Genomic DNA, 20166 nt, shown 5'->3' on the forward strand with positions numbered 1-20166 from the left:
TTAATAGTACTTAATTTTGGCCAAACTATTCTTGTATTTTCCCATCTGTAAAATGGAAAGAATATGATTGCAAACCATGATATATACCCTCTGCCTCCTCACAGAGTTGTGATAAATAAAGTCAGATGTAAAAAAAATTAAAAGTGACTTGAAAACATCAAATGTCTGGGGCGGCTGGGTGGCTCAGTCAGTTGAGCGTCCAACTTCGGTTCAGGTCATGATCTCAAGGTTGACAAGTTAGAGCCCCATGTCGGGCTCTGTGCTGACAGCTCAGACTGGAGCCTGCTTCGGATTCTGTGTCTCCCTCCTTCACTCTGCCCCTCTCCCACTCATGCTCTGTCTCTGTCTCAAAAATAAATAAACATTAAAAAAAAAAGAAAACGTCAAATGTCTGATACAGGCACAGTTTAACACTGCAGTTTTGGCAAACTGGGAAAAGGGAGAAAAGCCAATTGAACATCAACAGCCCCGGCTGTGTGTCTATGAGGCAGTTATAGAACCTCTCTGAGCCTCGATTTCCTTATCTCCACAAAAGAAATTATAAAGATATTTGTCTTTCAGAGCCTTTATGAAACATAAGTGGGAAAGTAGATGTAGAAGCACCCAGGCCCTGGGTGTAAAGTTTGTTCCAGACCGAGCACCAGACCTAGACCCCAGTGCAAAGTTTTGCTTCACTACTGTTCCTGTGGGCAAACAGGAAGTATCAGCAGCCCTCCCCTAGGAGCTAGAGCAGCCGGGTTAGTTTGTTATGGTGAAGTCTCTTGCTTGATGGCAAACATTCACTTGTATTTTCTCCAAGCATGCCAGAAAATGTAATACTCTAAGAAAATGTGCTGTGTTTACACTCCAGCTTTGGAAATAATCCCCTGACCACCCCAGCTTACCCCTCGACCCTTCACCCTTCAAGACCCCTTTTTTTTTGGAGCACAACAGCAGTAGGTGTTCAGTTGGTGTTCTCTATCTTTCTGTAAATTCTGCTCAAGAACTCTCCACCTTTGCCCACGCTGTAATCACTGCCTGGGACACCTACCCCCCCCCCCCGCTGCAGCCCTACAGCTCCCCTCACCATTCATACCCTCGTTCCTCAGTGTACAGCTTAGACCTTACCCATCCCAATCAGACTGCCTCATCTCCAGGGTCTAGGTTGGCTGTCTCAGGATTCCTGTGTATTTATTTCTCTCAGCAAGGACTACATTTTATTGTCATGACTTGTTTGCTTCTCTGTGTCACCTTGGACTGCGTGCCCTGTACAGGTGTGAACAGTGTATTATTACCCAGAATTTACCTACAGGGATAGTTCATAAATGAAGAAGTGGATGAAATCTCCAGAGCTCATGCTTTCTGCCTTAACCCCTCGTGTATACTTCTTGGCTCTCCTTCAGTTGCCTCTTTCCAGTAGAAATTTCTTGCCTCTATCATTTTTCTCCTTCAAGACTGGGCATTTAGCGACTGCCATGCTTCTGGCCACTGTTGAATCAAAGAGTCAAAGAAACTGAATCCAACATTTGGAATGAGTTGCTTCCTTGCCAACCAAGCTACTGAGCCAAGTGGGGACGACATTTCATATATTTCACTTTTTTCCACCCATGCCTTCCAGTACTTAGTGTATGATTTGGGAGGTTGGGGGGGGAGGTCTTGTTATAATAAAGGAAGTAAGTCCAGTATCGTATGTGCAAGCTTTCAAACTGAAAATGTATCCCAGTACAGATTTGGCTCTGTGTGTGTGTGCGTGTGTGTGTGTGTGTGTGTGTGCGCGCGCCTGCACGCGTGTGTGTAGGGATATAGGCTGCTATGTTTTCCCAAGTACTGGTGAGTTAAAGAGCAAAGAAAGCAGCTGTAATGCAAATCGAGTGAGGTTACCTCATCCCCGACAAAGTACTCTGCTCATTTATTTTGACAAGCCCAACTTGGGTTTAATTACCAAGCCTTGTAGCAAACTGGTAAACGGAGCAGTAGTGACTTTGGCAGAAAAGGAGAGATCTGTGTAACGTGAGCCTCCAGAATGAGTCCATGCTGACTCCTTGTAAAATGGAGTGAGGCAATTCATTTTAAGAAGAATTTCGGTAGAGCAGTTTAAGTAACGTGTGACTGTAGTCACAAATCCGTGAGTCTTTTATGAGCCAGGCACACCGGAATGTGTCCATTAAGTCAGGGTAATTTCTCACAGAAATTCTGTTGGCCCTTCCAAGCTTTTTCCACTGATGATGCCATCATCCAACAGACTTTTGGAAGCCTTCATTTTGAATTACTTTTAGAGCCTGTTTTCAAGTCACAACCAAAAAGTTCAAAATATCACCTGAAGATCAGCACAGTACTAGAGTGAGGGAAGGCTTTTTTTTTTTTTTTAATAAGTTGCTTGCCTTTTATTATCCAGTTGGTCTTAGTTACTTTGAGCTCTTGCCCCAGATTGAGTCTTCCCTCGAAGGAAACAGTTGGACCATCCCTGAGGTCCCCTATGAGAGGGTGACATGGTGTTGATAGACCCAGTAGGACCATGAGCCCCTCTGTACACTTTAATAGGCACTTGGAGGGACTTCTGTTCCTGGCAGATCATCAAAACGCCATGAGAATAGAAAAACTCCTTCCAGACATGGTGAACAGTTGGTGCTCAGGATGTTGTTCTTTATCTCCTCTAGCTGAGCAGCCACTCAGAGTTTGGGTGAAGTTTCTCCCACTACTTTTGGAGCATCAAAAGAAGGGGGAAATGTGTCACCAACAGGTTCTGCACAGCCTCCAGGTCCCAGCCGCCTAGCCTCGTGTCTCCACATTCTACTCTTTCACTTCTTTTTTCCCTCCTGTAAATTTTCCTACGGAAGTTGGTAGCACTCAACCATTAGAACCTGTTTCCTTTACCTTTCTCTGCTCTGTCACTCACTGACTACCTTCCGTCTTCCATCTTTCCCCAGACCTTAAAAAAAATTAAGCACAGAGCCTACCTGCCTCAGTGAGTGACAAACTGAAAGTTGCTGGCATTGATAAAGAGAAATGAAAAGCCCGGCTGAGATTGAAAGGGAATGATTTCAGCCAGTCAACAGTACCCAAGGCGGACAGATCTTGTAAGAGGTGTGTTGGGGCGCTGCTCAGTCGGTTAAGCCTCCAACTCAGGTCATGATCTCACAGTCTCATGAGTTCAAGCCCCACATCGGGCTCTGTGCTGACAGCGCAGAGCCTGCTTGGGATTCTCTCTCTCCCTCCCCCTCCCCCATTCACATTATCTGTCTCTCTCAAAATAAAGAAATAAACGTAAAAAAAAAATATTAGGTGTGTGGGGTGAAGGGGGACAGCATTACAAAAGAAAGCCCTTAGGACCTCAGAGAATCTGGGACAGGTGACTGCCGCTTGGAGGGTGAGGGCTGATGGGGAGGGGGAACGGAACAAATTTATAAATGACCGGGTTTCGAGATCTCAGAGGGGCCCAAGGCCAACTATGATGCATAGCAATAAAAATTTCATGTAAAGGATTTTAAGCTCGACTGCCCTTTCTGGGGAGGCTGAAAAATATTTTTCACCTAAGTGCAAACCCACTCTGGTAGGCCCTGCATAAGGTTAGCTCTCTTGCATCCAAGCTGCTAGCCTGGCCAGATGGAGGGTGGCCTTGGTTTTGTGTGTGTGTGTGTGTGTGTGTGTGTGTGTGCATGCTTGCACTTGACACAGCTGGCACCCTTGCCTCTGGTCACAACAGTGAAGTGGCTCCCCGTAAATCTCACGTAAATCTCCAACACCGATTTCAACAAAGCAAGAACGCTTCCTTCCTCCAGGGTGAAGTGAAGGAAACACAGTCCCCACCTTGCAACATTTTATGACCTTGGTGGAGGTTTTCTTTCTCTAGACCTTAGAGCAAATGGAGGCTCCACAAAAGTATGAATCGTAACAAGCTGGTAAATTTTTTTTTTTTGTAAGAAATTGTTGCTGTTGTGGCATGAGAATTTAAAACAATCTCAGAATACAAATTTGATCTCGGAATACAAATGAAATAAACATGATTTGTCAGGAGGCACTAACAGAAAGGGGTGATGATGGTCCTTATTGTTTCATGCTGAATTCCTTCCAAGGATCACACACTCAGATGTCCCCAAGGCCAGGCAGGGCTCAGTGAGGAGAGCAGAAAAGGGGAGCTGGTGAACTGGGGAGCACAAGCCTGTCTCTGAGGCAGCTCAGCTGTAGCCAGTTGTTGTCATGGGGAATATGGATCCGTGTTGGCCAGAACTTCAGATATTTTTAAAGCAAAGCCAGAAATCCAGAATTTTATGTGAAATCACCCAAGGTCTGCAAATTGGCAACTAACTCTGTTTTTTTTAAAAAACATTGCTAGGGCCAGACACATCACATCTGTGGGCCAGACTCCACTCACAGGGGCATCCTGTGTGTGTCCTCTGTAGCTGTGTATTCCCTTAGAGCATGTGGTCAGGAAAGGGGGCCCACTGCTTTCCACTGTGGGCTGGTGTGTGCAGTGGGACGGTGTCCCTAGAGCAGGATGAGAAAAGCGCCCGCAGCCCAGCTCCATTTCCTTATCGTGTTGGAAGACTATCCGCAGCTGCTCTAAGCTGACCTCATCCCTTCCCATCTCATCCCGAATTCCTCGGAAGGGAGTGTCCAGCCATGCCAGGTGCCCCGTGGAAGGGCAGATGCAGAGGGCGGGGGCAATGTCATGATCCCTTGGGACAACTGTAGCCTCACTGTCTACTGAAAAGGAGCAATGAATTTTGGGAACCTGGCCGGATCGGTGAACCATGGGCATTTCTGCACTTTTACAAATGAGGACGTAACACTTCCAAGGTGGCCCCTGGAAAGAGAGAAGAATTGAAACCAGACAAAAGGAACTGGGAGGTAGAGAAAATAAGGCATCTTAAGGAGATGACTGCATCTGGAAGCCCATTTGGAGTAGAGAAGGGTCCTGGATGCCTTGACCCCTTGATCTGAGTGTGGACCACCCAGCCCATTGAGATAATTATGTGCAGTGGCTGAGGTCTTCCTCTCATGAGCTGGAACTCATAACTTGTGTTCTAGCCTACGGAATAGAGAATCTCACTGCTGGGGCGCCTGGGTGGCTCAGTCAGTTAAGCGTCCAACTTCAGCTCAGGTCATGATCTCAAGGTTTGTGAGTTCGAACCCAGAACTGGGGTCTCTGCTGTCAGCCCAGAGCCTGCGTTGGATCCTTTGTCTCCCTCTCTCTCTCTCTCTCTCTCTCAGCTCCTCCCCCACTCTCTCTCTCTCTCAAAAATAAATAAACATTAAAAACAAAAAAAGAATCTCACTACCATCTCCAAGTGTAGTGTAAAGATTGTCTGCTTTAACGTCATGCTTTATATCATCCACTGGCTGTGTCCCATTAGAATGGCTGCACTAGAGTGGATATTGCTCTTTATATCATCAGAACACCTCAAATAGGGGCTCACCGATTACTTGTTAATTTGCTTCAGTAAGACATGTTCATACGCGTTTTATATGTGGTCTGTATTTCTAGGTACTTAGAGATCCACTCTACCCCTGGCTTTGATGCATGGTTTTCTGCTTCTTCTCCCCATGTATCCATGTTTCTGGTGATATGCTTTTGTCTGTGTGCCGTCCTCACCCCCACGATTATCATGTGTTCACCAAGACCATAGGATTAGAGTCTGTATGTCAACAATTCAACGTGGAGCACAGATGTAGCGAAAAGAAATTAGACTGGAAGAAAGTCTGTTAGCTGACGAGCTAGAATCCAGATAGTCTGGGTTGTCCCAGAATCCACCAGAATGGAAGAGAAAGTTATTTTGTGTAATTTGCAAGTATGAGTGTGTATATTTTTCTCTGCACATCTTTGTGAGGATTGAAGTGATATATTTTTGTACCAAGCAGTTTACTTAAGGACCTCTTTTAAGATTTCTTATAAACATTAAGATTTCTGGATATGTACATATCTATCTATATATACATATATCTGGGATATATATATATATATATATATATATATATATAAAAAATATTATATTACTAGATATAATATATAAATATATACTAGCAGCATGTATTAATAGTCATTATTTAAAGTCCATTATTTATTAGGATAATTAACATAATTATTGTGAAACTATTACAATTTTGTTAATATTAATATGTAATATGTAACCTTGATTTGCAATATTATATATGTATATAACAAATACAAATTAATTTTCTTTTCATTTTCATTTTAAACTTTAATGTGATTTCAGAAGAACTTTTAGGGGTACCTGGGTGGCTCAGTCGGTTAAGCATCTGACACTGGCTCAGATCATGATCTCGTGGTTCATGGGTTCGAGCTCCACATCAGGCTCTGTGCTGACAGCTCAGAGCCTGGAACCTGCTTTGAATTCTGTGTCTGCCTCTCTCTCTTCCCCTCCCCCACTCATTCTCTCTCTCTCTCTCTCTCTCTCTCTCTCTCTTTCAAAAATAAATAAACATTAAAAAAAATTCTCAATGGGTAATCTCATTTGAACATGGTAGTAACATCCTAATCCTTTCTTGGATCAGCTCTGTATCCATTATAATTAAAAATATGTGAAAGGTGCATGAGTGGCTCAGTTGGTTAAGCATTCAATTCTGATTTCAGTCAGGGCAAGATACCAAAGTTCATGGGTTCAAGCCCCGCATCGGGCTCTGCCCTGACAGCACAGAACCTGCTTGGAATCTTCTCTCTCTGCCCCTGCACCTCTCATTCTTTCTCTCTCACACACACAAAATAAATAATAAATAAGAGAATACATAAAACTTATAAATAAGCTTAAATATATGTGTAAAAACGGTATATGCATGCGGGAAGAGAAGAAGAGGAAATACTGAGAATTAAATCAGCTGATGGTTCTGAGTTATGGATAGCAAGTGATTCCCTCCCCCCGTTTATTGTAATTAAACCATTTGTGTAACTTAAAAACAAACAAAAACAACAACAAGAATGCCTCAAAATGAGAAAGCAATGCCCCCGGAGTAAGAGTTGCATTTTCAAAAACAGGCATTTTTACACTCTCAGCCTTACACTTATGAAACCCATTTTTATCAGCCTGGATTTATTTCCACTTTCCAATAATGTATTCCTTAGTCGTCTTATTTCTTGGTCTCATCAAGATACCCCTTGATTAGAAAACCGAACGAGGGAAAAACTAAATTATTTCCGACGCTCCAGTCTGCGTACCTAAGATAGTTTCTGTAATACCAAAGACAAGTTCCTGGAAGTGCGGTCTTTTTCCATCTCCAAGGCGGCTGTGCGGGAGATGCTGTGCACTAAGGCACCGCCAGGAGATCTATATTTCTGTTCTTGACATCTGTAGGTGCCACTGCCACCGCCAATGGTGATGATGATAAGTGATGGGAAAATGAACTGGGAGGTGATGTATCTTCCTTGACAGATTTAAAGGATTGCCGCGGGCAGCCCCGAGGCAAGTGCTGACTGAGGACATTCTGGCGCCTGCATGGGTCACCGTGGCACAGACAGGCAAAGCTGTGAAGAGCTGGGAGCAGTGCGCAGACTCTGTGCTTTCGATCTCTGCCTGGATCCTTTTTGTGCATTGGGGGTGCGGGGGTGGGGGAACTGGACGTTGTACTATAGAGTCTGAAGCATCCGTTGCTGTGGGTTAGTTGGTCTCCGTCGTGTACTTGGGTCATTCCTGTGGGGAGCCGGTATTTACGGTGCCGTGTGCAGCTTCCAAGGCTATGACCGCAGTAAACAGGGGAATAGGGTGAATATCCTACAATTTTGAGGCTTTCACCCAGGGTGCGGTAAGTGCTGGTTGTGGGCTGGGTGCCTCCTAATATTGGTCAGCGGGGAAGTGTCTGACCTGAGCTATGGCTCTAGCAAACCCAGGCAAATACAGACCTAGGTGAAACAAAGGACCCTGGCTGCTCCCTGGGGAGCCTGAGGTGCTGTGCTTCCTGCTTCTGGAAAGCCAGGCCTGGGGTAATATCCAAAGAGAGGAAATGAGCTAGCACCCAGTTACCCTACTCATTTTGCTGGTCTAAACAGACCTAGGATTTTTGGTTGTAAAACAGCTAGTAACCCTTTGGCTTTTCTTTTTTGCTTCTGTCTTTTCCAGAGCTTTTATAAAGATTTGACTTTACTCAAAATGTGCAAAGAAGAATAATGGAAGCCCCTGAATACCTGGATTTGGATGAAATTGACTTCAGTGATGACATATCTGTAAGTCGTACTTCTTGCAAACAATACTTCAGGAGGTTCTGCCTTTACCTGTAATCTGCGGATCCTGAACTCTTCCAATCGTGTTTAGCAGTTGATGGCAGATGGAATGTGGCTTTGGGGTCCCCTGGACCAAGAAGCGAATCTCACTTAATTGTGTGTATTGCATGGTGTGTGTGGGGGCGGGGTGGGAAAGGCATCTGACCTCATTGAGCTCCCCCCTTCCTAATTGTTGTCGAAATTATTCACCGAGAAAATTTATGAAATGCCTGCAGAGAGCACATGATCAACCCTATCAGTGATAATTCCCTTTATAGGACTGGCTTTACCGCAGCCAGCTTTCTCTGGAGCTCACAAGGACACGACGGCCAAGTTGTTCACTGATGAACAAACAGTAAGAGGAATCCTTCCAGGCACTGTAGGTGTCAAAGCACAGATTGGATGCCATTGGGGAATACTGAGAGTCATGTGTTGATGAGGACTGGGCCAGCTCCTCTCTGAGGCCCTGTTTAATCCTGTGAAGCTCTGAGCTGATGAACTTCTTCATTGTCAGGAGCCACCACCTTCTTGCTGCCTCCAGCCTATCTCACCATGGCTCTGAGGGGTCCTCTGTACGCACCCTGCCTAGAGGTGCCTGTGACTTACCTCAGGCCACACGGTCAGTTCTGCCTCCGAGGCCAGCCAGCAGCCATGTTGGCTGCTCACAACCCCAGATAAACCGGCTCTCAGGATATGTGACGAGAAGGTTGCTCTTTCTAAACTAGCCATATAACTTTTCTTCCCAGGACCTCCGTGGTCACAATTGCTGACCCTACTTTTCATCACTGTCTCAGGGCATGGAGCTTTGGGTCACCACTAGAAATGGTGTCAAAAAAGATAAGCTTCTTTTCACACACCTCTGGCAAAGTTATTTCTCTACTCCACTATTCGCTATTCACTTTGAAGGAAAGCTTGCATACTGTATGCAAGGATTGGATTCCTCGGGTGCGTTTGATGAATGATCTGCTTTATACAACCTTGGATGATTCTTGGTGTGCCAGGGAAATGTGAATGCCGCCTCTCCCTATTTTAGCTTCCAGACAATCTTTATTAATCCTCATTGAGACCAATGCGAAGTGAGTTTCTTCCTTCCCACCTTATCTTTCTGTCTCTTTCTCTCTTTTTTAAGTTACTATACTTAAAAGTGTTCAGAACATGGTTCTGTTATAGCATTGACCTTGAAGTACTTTTTTAAGTGTATTTATTTTGAGAGAGAGAGAGAGAGAGAGAGAGAGCAAGAGCGGGGAGAGGGCCAGAGAGGGAGAGGGAGAATCCCAAGCAGGCTCCAAGTTCAACACAGAGCCCAACTTGGGGCTCGAGCTCATGAGCACAAGCTCACAACCAGAGCTGAAATCAGGAGTTCAACAGTCAACCAACTGAGCCACCCAGGCACCCCTCACCTCGAGGTATTTTGAGCCTAGTGGGGAGAAGCAAAGAAAGTAAAGAATAATGTGGGGAGATGTGGGGAGATGTAGGGAGTGTGGAAGCTGTCTTAGAAAGAAAAACATACGTTATGATTAGGAGTTCAGAGTAGCTCTCTTAGGTTTGATAATGAAGCAGCATTTAAGGAGCTTGGGGTTTGGAAGGCCCCGTTGGGCTCCAGCCTTGTTCTGACCTGTGCTGACTGGAGAGCAGTAACTTTGCCTCTCCCAGATACCCACCAACTTTTACTGCTGTGTTGAGGATTGAGTGAAATAATAATATATGTGGAGCACACAGCTTGGCCCACCGTTAAGTTGTCCTTAAAAATGGTAGCTTTTGCTATTATTTCAGTGAATAATAACAATAATATTTATATGGCCAATGGTGAAGAAAGAACTCAAGGGAAAAAACCAAGCATCATGTCAGGACTTTTTTTTTTTTTTTAAATACAATAGAGCATTTGTACTTACAGAAGAGTCATCTGGCAGCAGCCTATAATTGTGATGAATTAGGGATCTCCACTTGAAAGATAATAAACCATGTTAAGCAATAGCCCACGCTGTTTAGCAAATCGGGATACGGGATTATGTAATAGTCGAGCCCCTACAACTTGACCACTCTGAAACATAAATAAAGATTATCCATCTGTAATTGTGTAACTGCACTCAAACCTTCCCCCACCCCTTTAAAGATGTTCTATTGTTTGGATCTTTAACCTGCATTTAAACTTAAATCAGAGGGGGAAAAAAATGATACTGCGTGGAATGGTTGAAACAATCACGGCTAACATTTGCCGAACACTCACTCTGAGAGAGCCGTTATCTTGCTTAATCCTCACAACAATCCAGTGAGGCAGGAACTTGTCATGATTTTCATTTTACAGACGAGGACTCTGAAGCATGGAGATGTTACCTAACTTATCCAGGGCCACCCTGCTAGTGGGGAGCCATCTGTCTCTGGGATACCTGCTTCAGGCTACAACACCTGACTGCCTCTCTAAATCTATTACAGTGGTCCTCATCAGGGTTGATTGTACCCACCCCCCAGGGGACCATTTGGCAATGCTTGGAGACATTTTTGGTTGTCATGGCTGGGGAGGTGTCCCCCCTGGCATCTAGTGGATAGAGATCAAGGATGCTTCTGAACAACATAAAGTGCACAGGGATCCCTACAGCATCCTTTACAGCAAAGAGTTACCCGGCCTAAAATGTTGGTAGTACTGAGGGCAAGCAATCCTGGTTTTTCTTAAACCACATGAAATTAAAAGAAGCTCTACTTTGGCAACCTCTGTAATATGGTAAGTTATTTTATAATACAGTAAAACCTCCGTTTGCAAGCATAATTCATTCTGGAAACATGCTTGTAATCCAAAGCACTCATCTATCAAAGTGAATTTCAAGAGCCATTGGTTCAGCTGTGGTCCTGTGACATCCGGCATTGTGTACAACTCGTGCTGCGAGAGATCGCTCATTTATCAAGTTAAAATTTATTAGAAATGTTTGCTTCCCTTGCAGAACACTCGCAGGACAAGTTGCTCGCAATCCAGGGTTTTACCATAGTTCCATCCGATCCAGGTTCAAGCCCTTACGTGTGCCAGAATCGTATTGTTCTTATATAATCACTTCTTGTAGAAAGCATTGATGACCTCTTCAATATTGAGATGATTGTTCTCAGCCTCTTTAGGTAAATGAGGAGCAGTGAATGTTACAACTGCTTTAAGAGCTAAATGGAGACGATTCCGATGCTGACGTTTAACAAGATGTGTTCAACTTGCTAATTCACTGGCATAAAAAGAATATAGCCTCCCATAAACATGCCTTTGCTTTTAGGATTCCATAACCTCCATCTCTGATGGCGCTTACACCTCTTTCCTAGTAAAGTGGCAGGAGTGGGGAAGAAAATGCTCAATACGTTTAAAAAAGATGCCCAAGTTCACAAGTGTTTTTCTGATTCTCTAGCCGTAGCCCTATTACATCGTCTGAGCTTTCTGTTTCCTGATTTTCCCCTCTGGTCATGAGCCTGGTTCTTGTTTTAATTAAAACACAAGCTCTATATTGGTTCAAAAAAAGCAACTAGAACTTCTTTGCCTTTACCTAATGAGACAAAACCCAGAAGGCAATCAAATTATTTTGAAGTTACCCAGACTCAAAAATAACATTCATCCTTTCCAAAATGCAGGGTTTAAACTAACTACAGGCTTGTCTCCCTGCCATGTCCAAGGAGAGAGCATTGCACATTCCCTGCAGGTCTGTGAAGGAGATGATAGGGCTTTTCTGTCTCTGCAAAAGGGTTTGCAGATTTCTTTCTTCATTCCTGCAGAAGCCAGATGCTTCTCCTGAAAAAGAAAAATGCACTGGGATATTATCTTACCACAGACTTCTTAGTAGCCACGGTGTATTTATTTTATTAAGAAAGGCCAATTTGCAGGGCACCTGGGCTGCTCAGTCGGTTAAGTATCCAACTTCAGCTCAGGTCACCATCTCAAAGTTCATGAGTTCGAGCCCCACATCGGGCTCTGTGCTGACAGCTCAGAGCCTGGAGCCTACTTCGGATTCGGTGTGTCCCTCTTTCTCTGCCCCTCCCCTGCTCATACTGTGTGTGTGTGTGTGTCTCTCTCTCTCAAAAATAAATAAATATTAAAAAATTAAGAAAAAAAAAAGAAAGGCCAATTTGCTATTCTTCCAGATAGTATATTATACACAGAACAGAACAAAGCAGAGGCCGAACTGTAGATCTTGTGAGGAGCATCCCTCCCAGCCCTGAGACACGGGCTCTGCCATGTACCACACTCCACTCTGTGAGTCAGGGGTCTTGTTAAAGATTCCTATCAACTCTGCGGGGCAGGCCCTGTTTCAATACCCAGTCTGGCACTTGAAAAAAAAAAAATTGACCCTTCGAGAAAGTGTATGACTTTCACAACGTTATGGATAAGTAAGTGGCAGGGTCAGGATTTAAATACAGAACTATGTGACCACGTTACTCTTCCCCTTCTGAGCGACCTGGTGGAGTAGAGACTCCGGACCAGTCCATAAAATGCCATCACTATCCTCCGTCGGTACTGATGCAGTTGCAAATAGCTGCTTGGAAGTAATGGGGTTGGTATATATTCCAAATAAAATAAAACGAGTGAAAGAGAATGTAGGCAAACCTCTTAATTTTACTGCATGTCTGCTTTCCCATCTGTAACATGATAATTATCATCTCTACCTATTGCCCTGGACTTTATGGAGAAAATACGAGATTTTATATATGTATGTGTGCAAATACATGCCCACATATTTATATAATACACACATACCTATTTGCATACCTGTGTGTGCGTATGGACATACACATACACATGTAAATATACTCCTGCACATGCACACAGACAGAAGTGAGGACACACTCTGTTCCTCCGCAGGAAGCTTTGCCACCTTTCTGTACCATTGTGAATACAATGGGTGAAAGATGACATTTTTTTGACAGTCTGTTTTTTGTGCAAGCCACATGAGAACATAATGAATAAATTCCGTTCCACCTCACTCTAACCTTTGACCCAAGCCCTTGAAGCCTAGACTAATAGCACAGAATGATATGGATTCATTTTCCTTGAGTGACTGAGCCACAGTGTGGTAGGAAAATAACTTCTTCTGGTAAACAAGTCTCCTCTTAGTGGATTCTCACATTTTTCCAACCTTGCACTACAATGCCTGCCCCTGTCTGGTTTGTGTGCACCACTTTTTACTCAATGCAATCCACTGACACTTCCGAGATTTCATTACATTTCCACAAAGCCATGTGCTGTGGTGGGAGGCCCCAAGAAAGGGCACATAGAGCTTATCAAGTGGACTCAAGCAGAGAGTTGATTGGATCAAGAATATAAGTTTTGCCTTGAGTTTAGGAGTGAAAAGGAGTGTAAAGCTAATCAAGGTAAAGAGAACCTGGCTTGCCCCTCCTCTCTAGCAAGAAATCTACCTGAGCGAGATCCTAATATACTTTCTTGTGTGCTCCCCTACAAGGTTGCCAAGATTCTCACATGGCCTCTGGCCACCTCCGTCCCTTCTTCACTGTCCCGTCTATCAGCCCTGCCCTTCCTAGCAGTTGCCTGGTTGCCTGCTCTTATCTTCTTAGTGTGTCCCAGTATGATCGACTTTTATCGGGTGTTCACATGTTCTTTCTGCAAATGTCTTGTATTCAAGTCTGCATTACCTTTCATTCCTTCCTCCTGTGGTGCCCGTTATCAAAAACCTCATGCCTTGTTCTACTATCCTGTGTCGTCTGTGTTCTCTTGTTTCGGTAACACCTGCCAGGAAAGGAATTAGGAATAATCTAGTCCAGACAAGATGAACGATGTGTTCATGTCCCATAGGTAGTATAAGAGCCCAAGACCAGAACCTGGGGACCCAGACTTAACATCTTGGATTCCATACCCCTTCCTGAGAATGTGGAGAGCAGCCTTATAGATAGAATGATTTCCAAGAATGAACAACTGCCAGATTTTTTCTTTTGCTCTTCTCTTACTCTGCAGATAGCCCTAAAATGTCTTATCTTGCTTATGAGTTATAGCACAAATTAGATTGGCAATGCAGATTGTTCACACAAACTATTTACCTTTTATGTACTAGATTTAGTGGTGATCTACTCAACAACATGTATTAAACAGTTACAGTGTTCCAAGAGCAGTTCTAAGCTCGGGTGAATGACACAGACCGGATCGATGTTCTTAGAGTTTCCAGGACCCTTTAATAATAATTGAGCATATTATGAAATGTCCAGTTGAATCCATAGAAGGTCAGATTTAATTACAATATCAAACTCTGTTCTTGACGGCCTTTATATTTTTGTGGTGATTGATAATTGGCTCACAATTGAAACTAGACCATCACTGAGGCTGAACAAGTATTATAGCCAGCCCTGTGTCCTACTGCAAGTTAAATTTCTTTTGCAATTTTTTTGTGACTTGGAATTTTTGCCTCAATAGTTGCCGTTGCTTTGGCTTCACTTCCACATGCTCATTTTGTATACTTGTTAATGTAAGTAATGGCTAGCATTTATTGAACACTTAGTATGTATCAGACACTCTTACCTAGGCTTTACATTATTAAATTCATCGTCTTCACAGCATGCTCTTGATATAAGCACCGTTATTACCCTGCTTTACAGGTGAAGAAACTGGTAGGCAGAGGTTAAGTAACTAATATGAATTATCTGGAAAATGGTGAAGCCAGGATATAACATGGATGGTCTGGCTGCAGAAACCATATATGTAACCCCTGTGTTGAAAATGACTGCTGCTGGGCTTGTTGGTTACCTGTGGTTGGCTCAGTTCATTGAGGTCTCTTCTCATCCATGATCACTTGTCCTCACAAAGGGGGACCACTCATTGCTGTGATATCTCACCACACTTGCCAATGTGGACCTTCATCTTTTGCCTAACTACACATATGAGCAATATAATGCTGTATGTGGTAAACTCTTAAAATGGGCAAAACAGTTACTGAATTTTCCCAAATACCAGCTACAAAATATGTCTTAGCGTAAAATAATTTGATTATCTTTTTAAATTTTTTTTAATGTTTATTTGTTTTTGAGAGACAGAGAGAGACAGAGCGTGAGTGGGGGAGGGGCAGAGAGAGAAGGAGACGCAGAATCTGAAGCAGGCTCCAGGCTCCGAGCTGTCAGCACAGAGCCTGATGCAGGGCCAACCATGAAGTAGGACACTTAACTGACTGAGCCAGCCAGGCACCCCAAGAATTTGATTATTATTAATTAAAAAAAAACCCTCTCAATAGAATAAAAACAAGGAACAAGAACAAAAATCAAATGCATCTGAAAAGAGGATCATTTGTAATAATTTTCTTTCACAAAGCCTAAATGATAGAAGGTATTTAAAGCCGTCTGGGATGAATGTATGAAAACATAGATCGCCAGTATTTGTACTATGTAGAGGTGGTCGTTAAGACTGTGGGCATCTGTATGGCCACCTGTGAAACATGGAATGTGGAAGGAATAACATTCCGAGAACGGAACTGCGTAGAAGTATGTCCCACATGGGACGAGGGAAAAGAGGCTTCTATGAAAGAGACTGGGAAATCGTTTTCAGAAGTACACGAGGAATGCTAAGGGATCTTAAAAGGGAGAGAGGTATCTAATGAATTTAAAGGAGCAAGGGGTAAATAGCAGGGATTGGGTCATGATAAAAAAAGAGAATGGTTGGATTTTCCAGTTAAGACCCATTGAAGGGCATAGTAAGAGCAGGGCCTTTGGGGGTAGTGAACAGAAGCCATGTTGTGGTGGCTAGAAGAGCAAATGTAAGAGATGAGGGAGGAGAGAAGAGAACCACAGCAATTCTTGAAAAAAAGATGGCAGTGAACACAAGAGCAAGAAAGGCCATGATTCACTGAGGAGGCAGCATGTCTTCAGGTGGCAGAGCTGCTTGTTTGTCAGAGGAGAGAGCTGATGTCGAGAGGGTGACTGACAAGATGGAGGGACGAGGGATGATGGCAGAGCCAGAGACCTGAAGGGATGGGAGGGGAAGAGACAGGAGCACAAGTGGAGGGCTAGTGGCGAAGGGGTGGACTGTTAATGCCACATCCTCTGTGGGGAAGGCATGAAGTCAGGACACACCTTCCTCAATTGGAAGGGCAGGCCACTGGAGAGGAGTTCCAGACTTCAGGAAAATACTACATTTCTGAAAACCTCGCTTCAGGGTGTGTCTGCTTTCACTGCCAGCTTTGCGTGCACACACAGTTGCTGTTTCACTGGGTGTGTATTGAGATGCCTGCCTGAATTTTGGAAAGCTTTGTGAGAAATCATGAATTTCAGGATGGTTGTTTGGATGACTGGCTTAATTGTTTCTTTTGGAAACTTAATGAGACCTTAGCTGTTTAAAAGTCTCTAGCTTCAAAAGGTGTTTGGGATTTTAGTTCTTTTATTCTTTCCCTGTGGCTCATTACCGCTTGAGTAATGTCTGCATGTTCACCCAACTGGCTCCAGCTTTCAGGAGTAAGGGCCAAAGCCTTTCAGTCTTGAACAATATCTAGGATGGTCAGAGATCCTTATGGCTTGGTGTAGAAATCACGCACTATTATGAATCCCATGCACGCTCAAACTGTTTTGCATGGCTGAGTGACAAAATTGACTGGCTCAGGCAGGGATGTGTAGGATTGTCTTGTGTCATATCAACTCGAGTTCGCAAAGGAATGTTTCAGTGTCGGCCCTTGGCCATGGACTCTCATAAAGGAGGAAAGACCAAAGAGAAGTTAAATAATGTGCTGGGGCAGGCTGGGCTCTCCTTTCCAGTCCAGCTCAACCCCGTCTTCTGTCTCTAAAATTCCCACATCTGGATCAACTGAGCTTCAAAGTCAGGAGGGCAATGAAGATGATGAGGGAAGGGCTGTGTGCACAGGTGGAAAACAGGTTAGGGAGAAGAGACAAAAACATTCAACATCGTTTCACGGCTTGTAAACTGACTTCACTTGTATTATCCACATATGATTATCTGTGTTCTACAAATAAAGAAAGCAAACCCCAGAGATATGAAATGACTGGTTTGTCCAGAACCTCAGTTAATAAATACCAGAACCTGGGGTACCTGGCGGGGTCAGTCAGTTAAGCATCTGACTTCAGCTCACGTCATGGTCTCGCAGTTCATGAATTCGAGCGCCCCATGGGGCTCTAGCTCAGACCCCACTTTGGATCCTCTGTTTCCTCCTCTCTCTTCCACTCCCCTGCTTGTGTGCCCTTGCTCTCTGTCCCAAAAATAAACATTTAAAAACTAAACAAATACCAGAACTGGGGCTTGAATCTGCATCTTCTGGGTCCAGATCCATTGTTCTTTATACAGAAGGCTAAGGCATCAGCCAGTACCCATACTGTTAATCTATTAGAGGTGTGTTTTTTTCTTTTAAATATACCATAATTTCATGGCTAGACTTGTAATAATGAGGGATTTTTTAGGAAGATGAGGGCTATATAACTATTAACTATTACTGTTACTGTTTTTATTATTGCCACTAAAATCATGATTACATAGGGGAATTCATTTTATTCAAGTTCAGTAAGTACCCACTATCTTTGGTAAACACAATATTGTCCACACCCTCAGGAAGCAGAGAAAGCAGTGACATAAACATATAGGTGAAATATCATGGATGGATTCTGTAATGGATTTATGCCTAAATTATATATAAAGCAGTTGTTCCTAGATGTTAGCATGCATCAAAATCATCTAGTTGGCTTGTAAAAATACAGATTGCTGGGCTCTACCCTCAGAGTTTCTGGGATGGGGCCCAAGACTGTGAATTCCTAACAACTTCCTAGATGGTGTCTGTGCCCCCGGTCCAGACACCACACTTTGAAAGCTGGAATTACTTCCATCTGGGAGTGTGGGAGAAGATTCTATAGAAGCGATTCCCAGGCCGATCTTGAAAAATTAAAAAAAGTTTGCCTAATGAACTGGGTGGAATAGCATTCCAGGTCGATGGAATGGCACGCCTAACAGTATAGACAGGTAGAACAGCAGATATGGCATCCCTAAGAAATTTCATATTGCCACAATCAAAAAAGAAGTGAACAATGGTAAGAGATAAGTCCGAGCTCATGGAAGGCTTCCTGTGCCATGCTGAGGCTTTGCCCTGTAGTCCGTGCAGAGCCACTGAAGGATGTGAAACAGAGAAGCACCTTAGTCAAATCTGCATTTTAGAAAGCCAGTTAATTGGAGTGCAAGTATGGAAGCATGGAAGAAATGCCCACTTACTACCTAAGTATGAAAGAACTCCTTTGAACAGCTGTAATATTCTGCCGGGGATCCATCAAATGTGTGTTTGTCTTGGTATTCCAGTCAAATAGTTAATAAGCCACTGTGTGCCACGTATATATGCAAGTCAGAGACACCATCCGTTCCCTCAGGCAATTGTGGGAGCCAACACTAACATCGAGGAAACAGCAGAGCCCAAGGCAAGGCAGTATTTTACCAAGGGCAGTAAAGAGCAAGGTCATTTAGGGCTGAAGCAGTTAGCCAGGGTTTCATGCAGAAAGCACAGCGCAAGCTGGCCTTGCAGAAAGGCAGCTTTTCCCTGGCCAGAGGAAAGCTTTGCCAGCCAAGGTACAGAAGGTGGAACTAAACTTTGAATGCACACTGCATGCACACTGAAGAAGTGGAGGCAACTGGTCCACCTGTAGAAGGGGCTTTTCTTGAGACCTGGAAAGGAAGTTTGAATCACAAAGGCTATTTCTACGGGACTAACCTCTGGAAGATTTTTCGAAAAAGAACAAGAGTGACATAAAACCAGGAAACAACCATCTGCAACCCCCCTCTCTCTAATCACCCAAGGATAAAAAGCATCAAGGGAACAGAATATAAAGGCTGGGGTTGGGAGCAAGAGACAGGGAAGACACTTTGGACTTTGGTTCTGATAGGGCCAAAATGACAGTAGTTGTTGCCCAGGGAGTTGGCCGCTGTCCGGAGAATGAGGTGGCTTGGCTATCAGCTCCTTCTAAAAGGCCATCTGTCCTTTGTACTGGGATGAAGGGCTGGGGAGCCCTCCCTTTTAGCTCCCAGATGGTAGGACAAGGCACTCGTGCGAGAGAGACTTCCTGGGTCATTTGCTTATTCCCAAATGTGCAAATATGAAAATGTTTTCGCATGTTGGTTTTGTGAATTGTATGTTTCTCCGGCCACTCTTCCCATCGTGACCTGACCGTACAACATTCTCTTAAGCTTCATCTCCTATCCAGAGAGCAGCGTTTGTGCTTACTGAAACGAATACCCAAACTGATTCTGTTTCTTGTGTCTTTATAAAGGATGGTAAATTTGTTCACAGTGTAGATTGGAGTCTTTGCTGAATTTGACATTCCACATACCCTTACGGTTCCCCAAAACTTTGATTGTCTGGCCAACACATCACCCTTTTCTCAGATGGCTGTATTTGTAATTTTCATCACCAGGCACAGCACATGACTTTTTCCTCAAGGTCATTATTCCCAAAGAATTGAGACGTCACAGAAGTGACGTCACAGAAGTGACTTTCTGTACGCCAAGGGTGGAGAGACAGAGCTGCCGCGGGTAACACAGGTTGAGGTGGTGCGTGGGGCTCCGCGAGGTTCATCCTCTGCCTGTTGCTCAGTCCCCACACCATCCGGGCAGCCTGTGCTGCTCGAACTTAAATGTCATTATGTTAAAAGTTGCTGCACACTCAGGATCTTTGAGGTCACGTAGGAAGAGCTGGGGGTAGAGCTCATAATTCAGAGATTCTGATGTAGCCGACTTTGGGGTGAGAGGTGGCGGTTAGGATGCATGTGGCTGAAAATGCAGGAAGCCCCGCAGCCAGTTTAATCAAATATATATCATTAAGCCCCGTGAACAACCTTATTCAGTTTATCATTAACTCCATTTAAACACTAATCCATCTTTAGCTCCCTCTTTCTAAAATTTGCCTTGGGAGAAAAACAAAACAAGACAGAAGGAGCAAGGGTGAGACTTTGCCAAAGGGTGCTTTTGTGGGGCGCATGGCCATGGAAACAAAAGGCCCTGTTTTAATTGAATTGTAAACTGTGTAATTATTTAACCTGTA

The 20166-nt window shown here is 43.9% G+C and overlaps 1 protein-coding gene across 5 annotated transcripts in view; it reads left to right on the plus strand.

Annotated features, from left to right (window-relative positions):
• Window positions 1-20166, plus strand: part of SNCAIP (synuclein alpha interacting protein) — a 157342-nt gene that overhangs the window by 73508 nt on the left and 63668 nt on the right. For all 5 annotated transcript variants that reach the window (XM_049649070.1, XM_049649071.1, XM_049649069.1 and 2 more), the window contains exon 2: window positions 8049-8152. In XM_049649070.1, the coding sequence (XP_049505027.1) occupies window positions 8096-8152 (57 nt within the window). In that variant the 5' untranslated portion in view covers window positions 8049-8095. The remainder of the gene's footprint in view (window positions 1-8048; window positions 8153-20166) is intronic.

This window comes from Panthera uncia, assembly GCF_023721935.1.
Source record: "Panthera uncia isolate 11264 chromosome A1 unlocalized genomic scaffold, Puncia_PCG_1.0 HiC_scaffold_17, whole genome shotgun sequence".
NCBI lineage: Eukaryota > Metazoa > Chordata > Mammalia > Carnivora > Felidae > Panthera > Panthera uncia.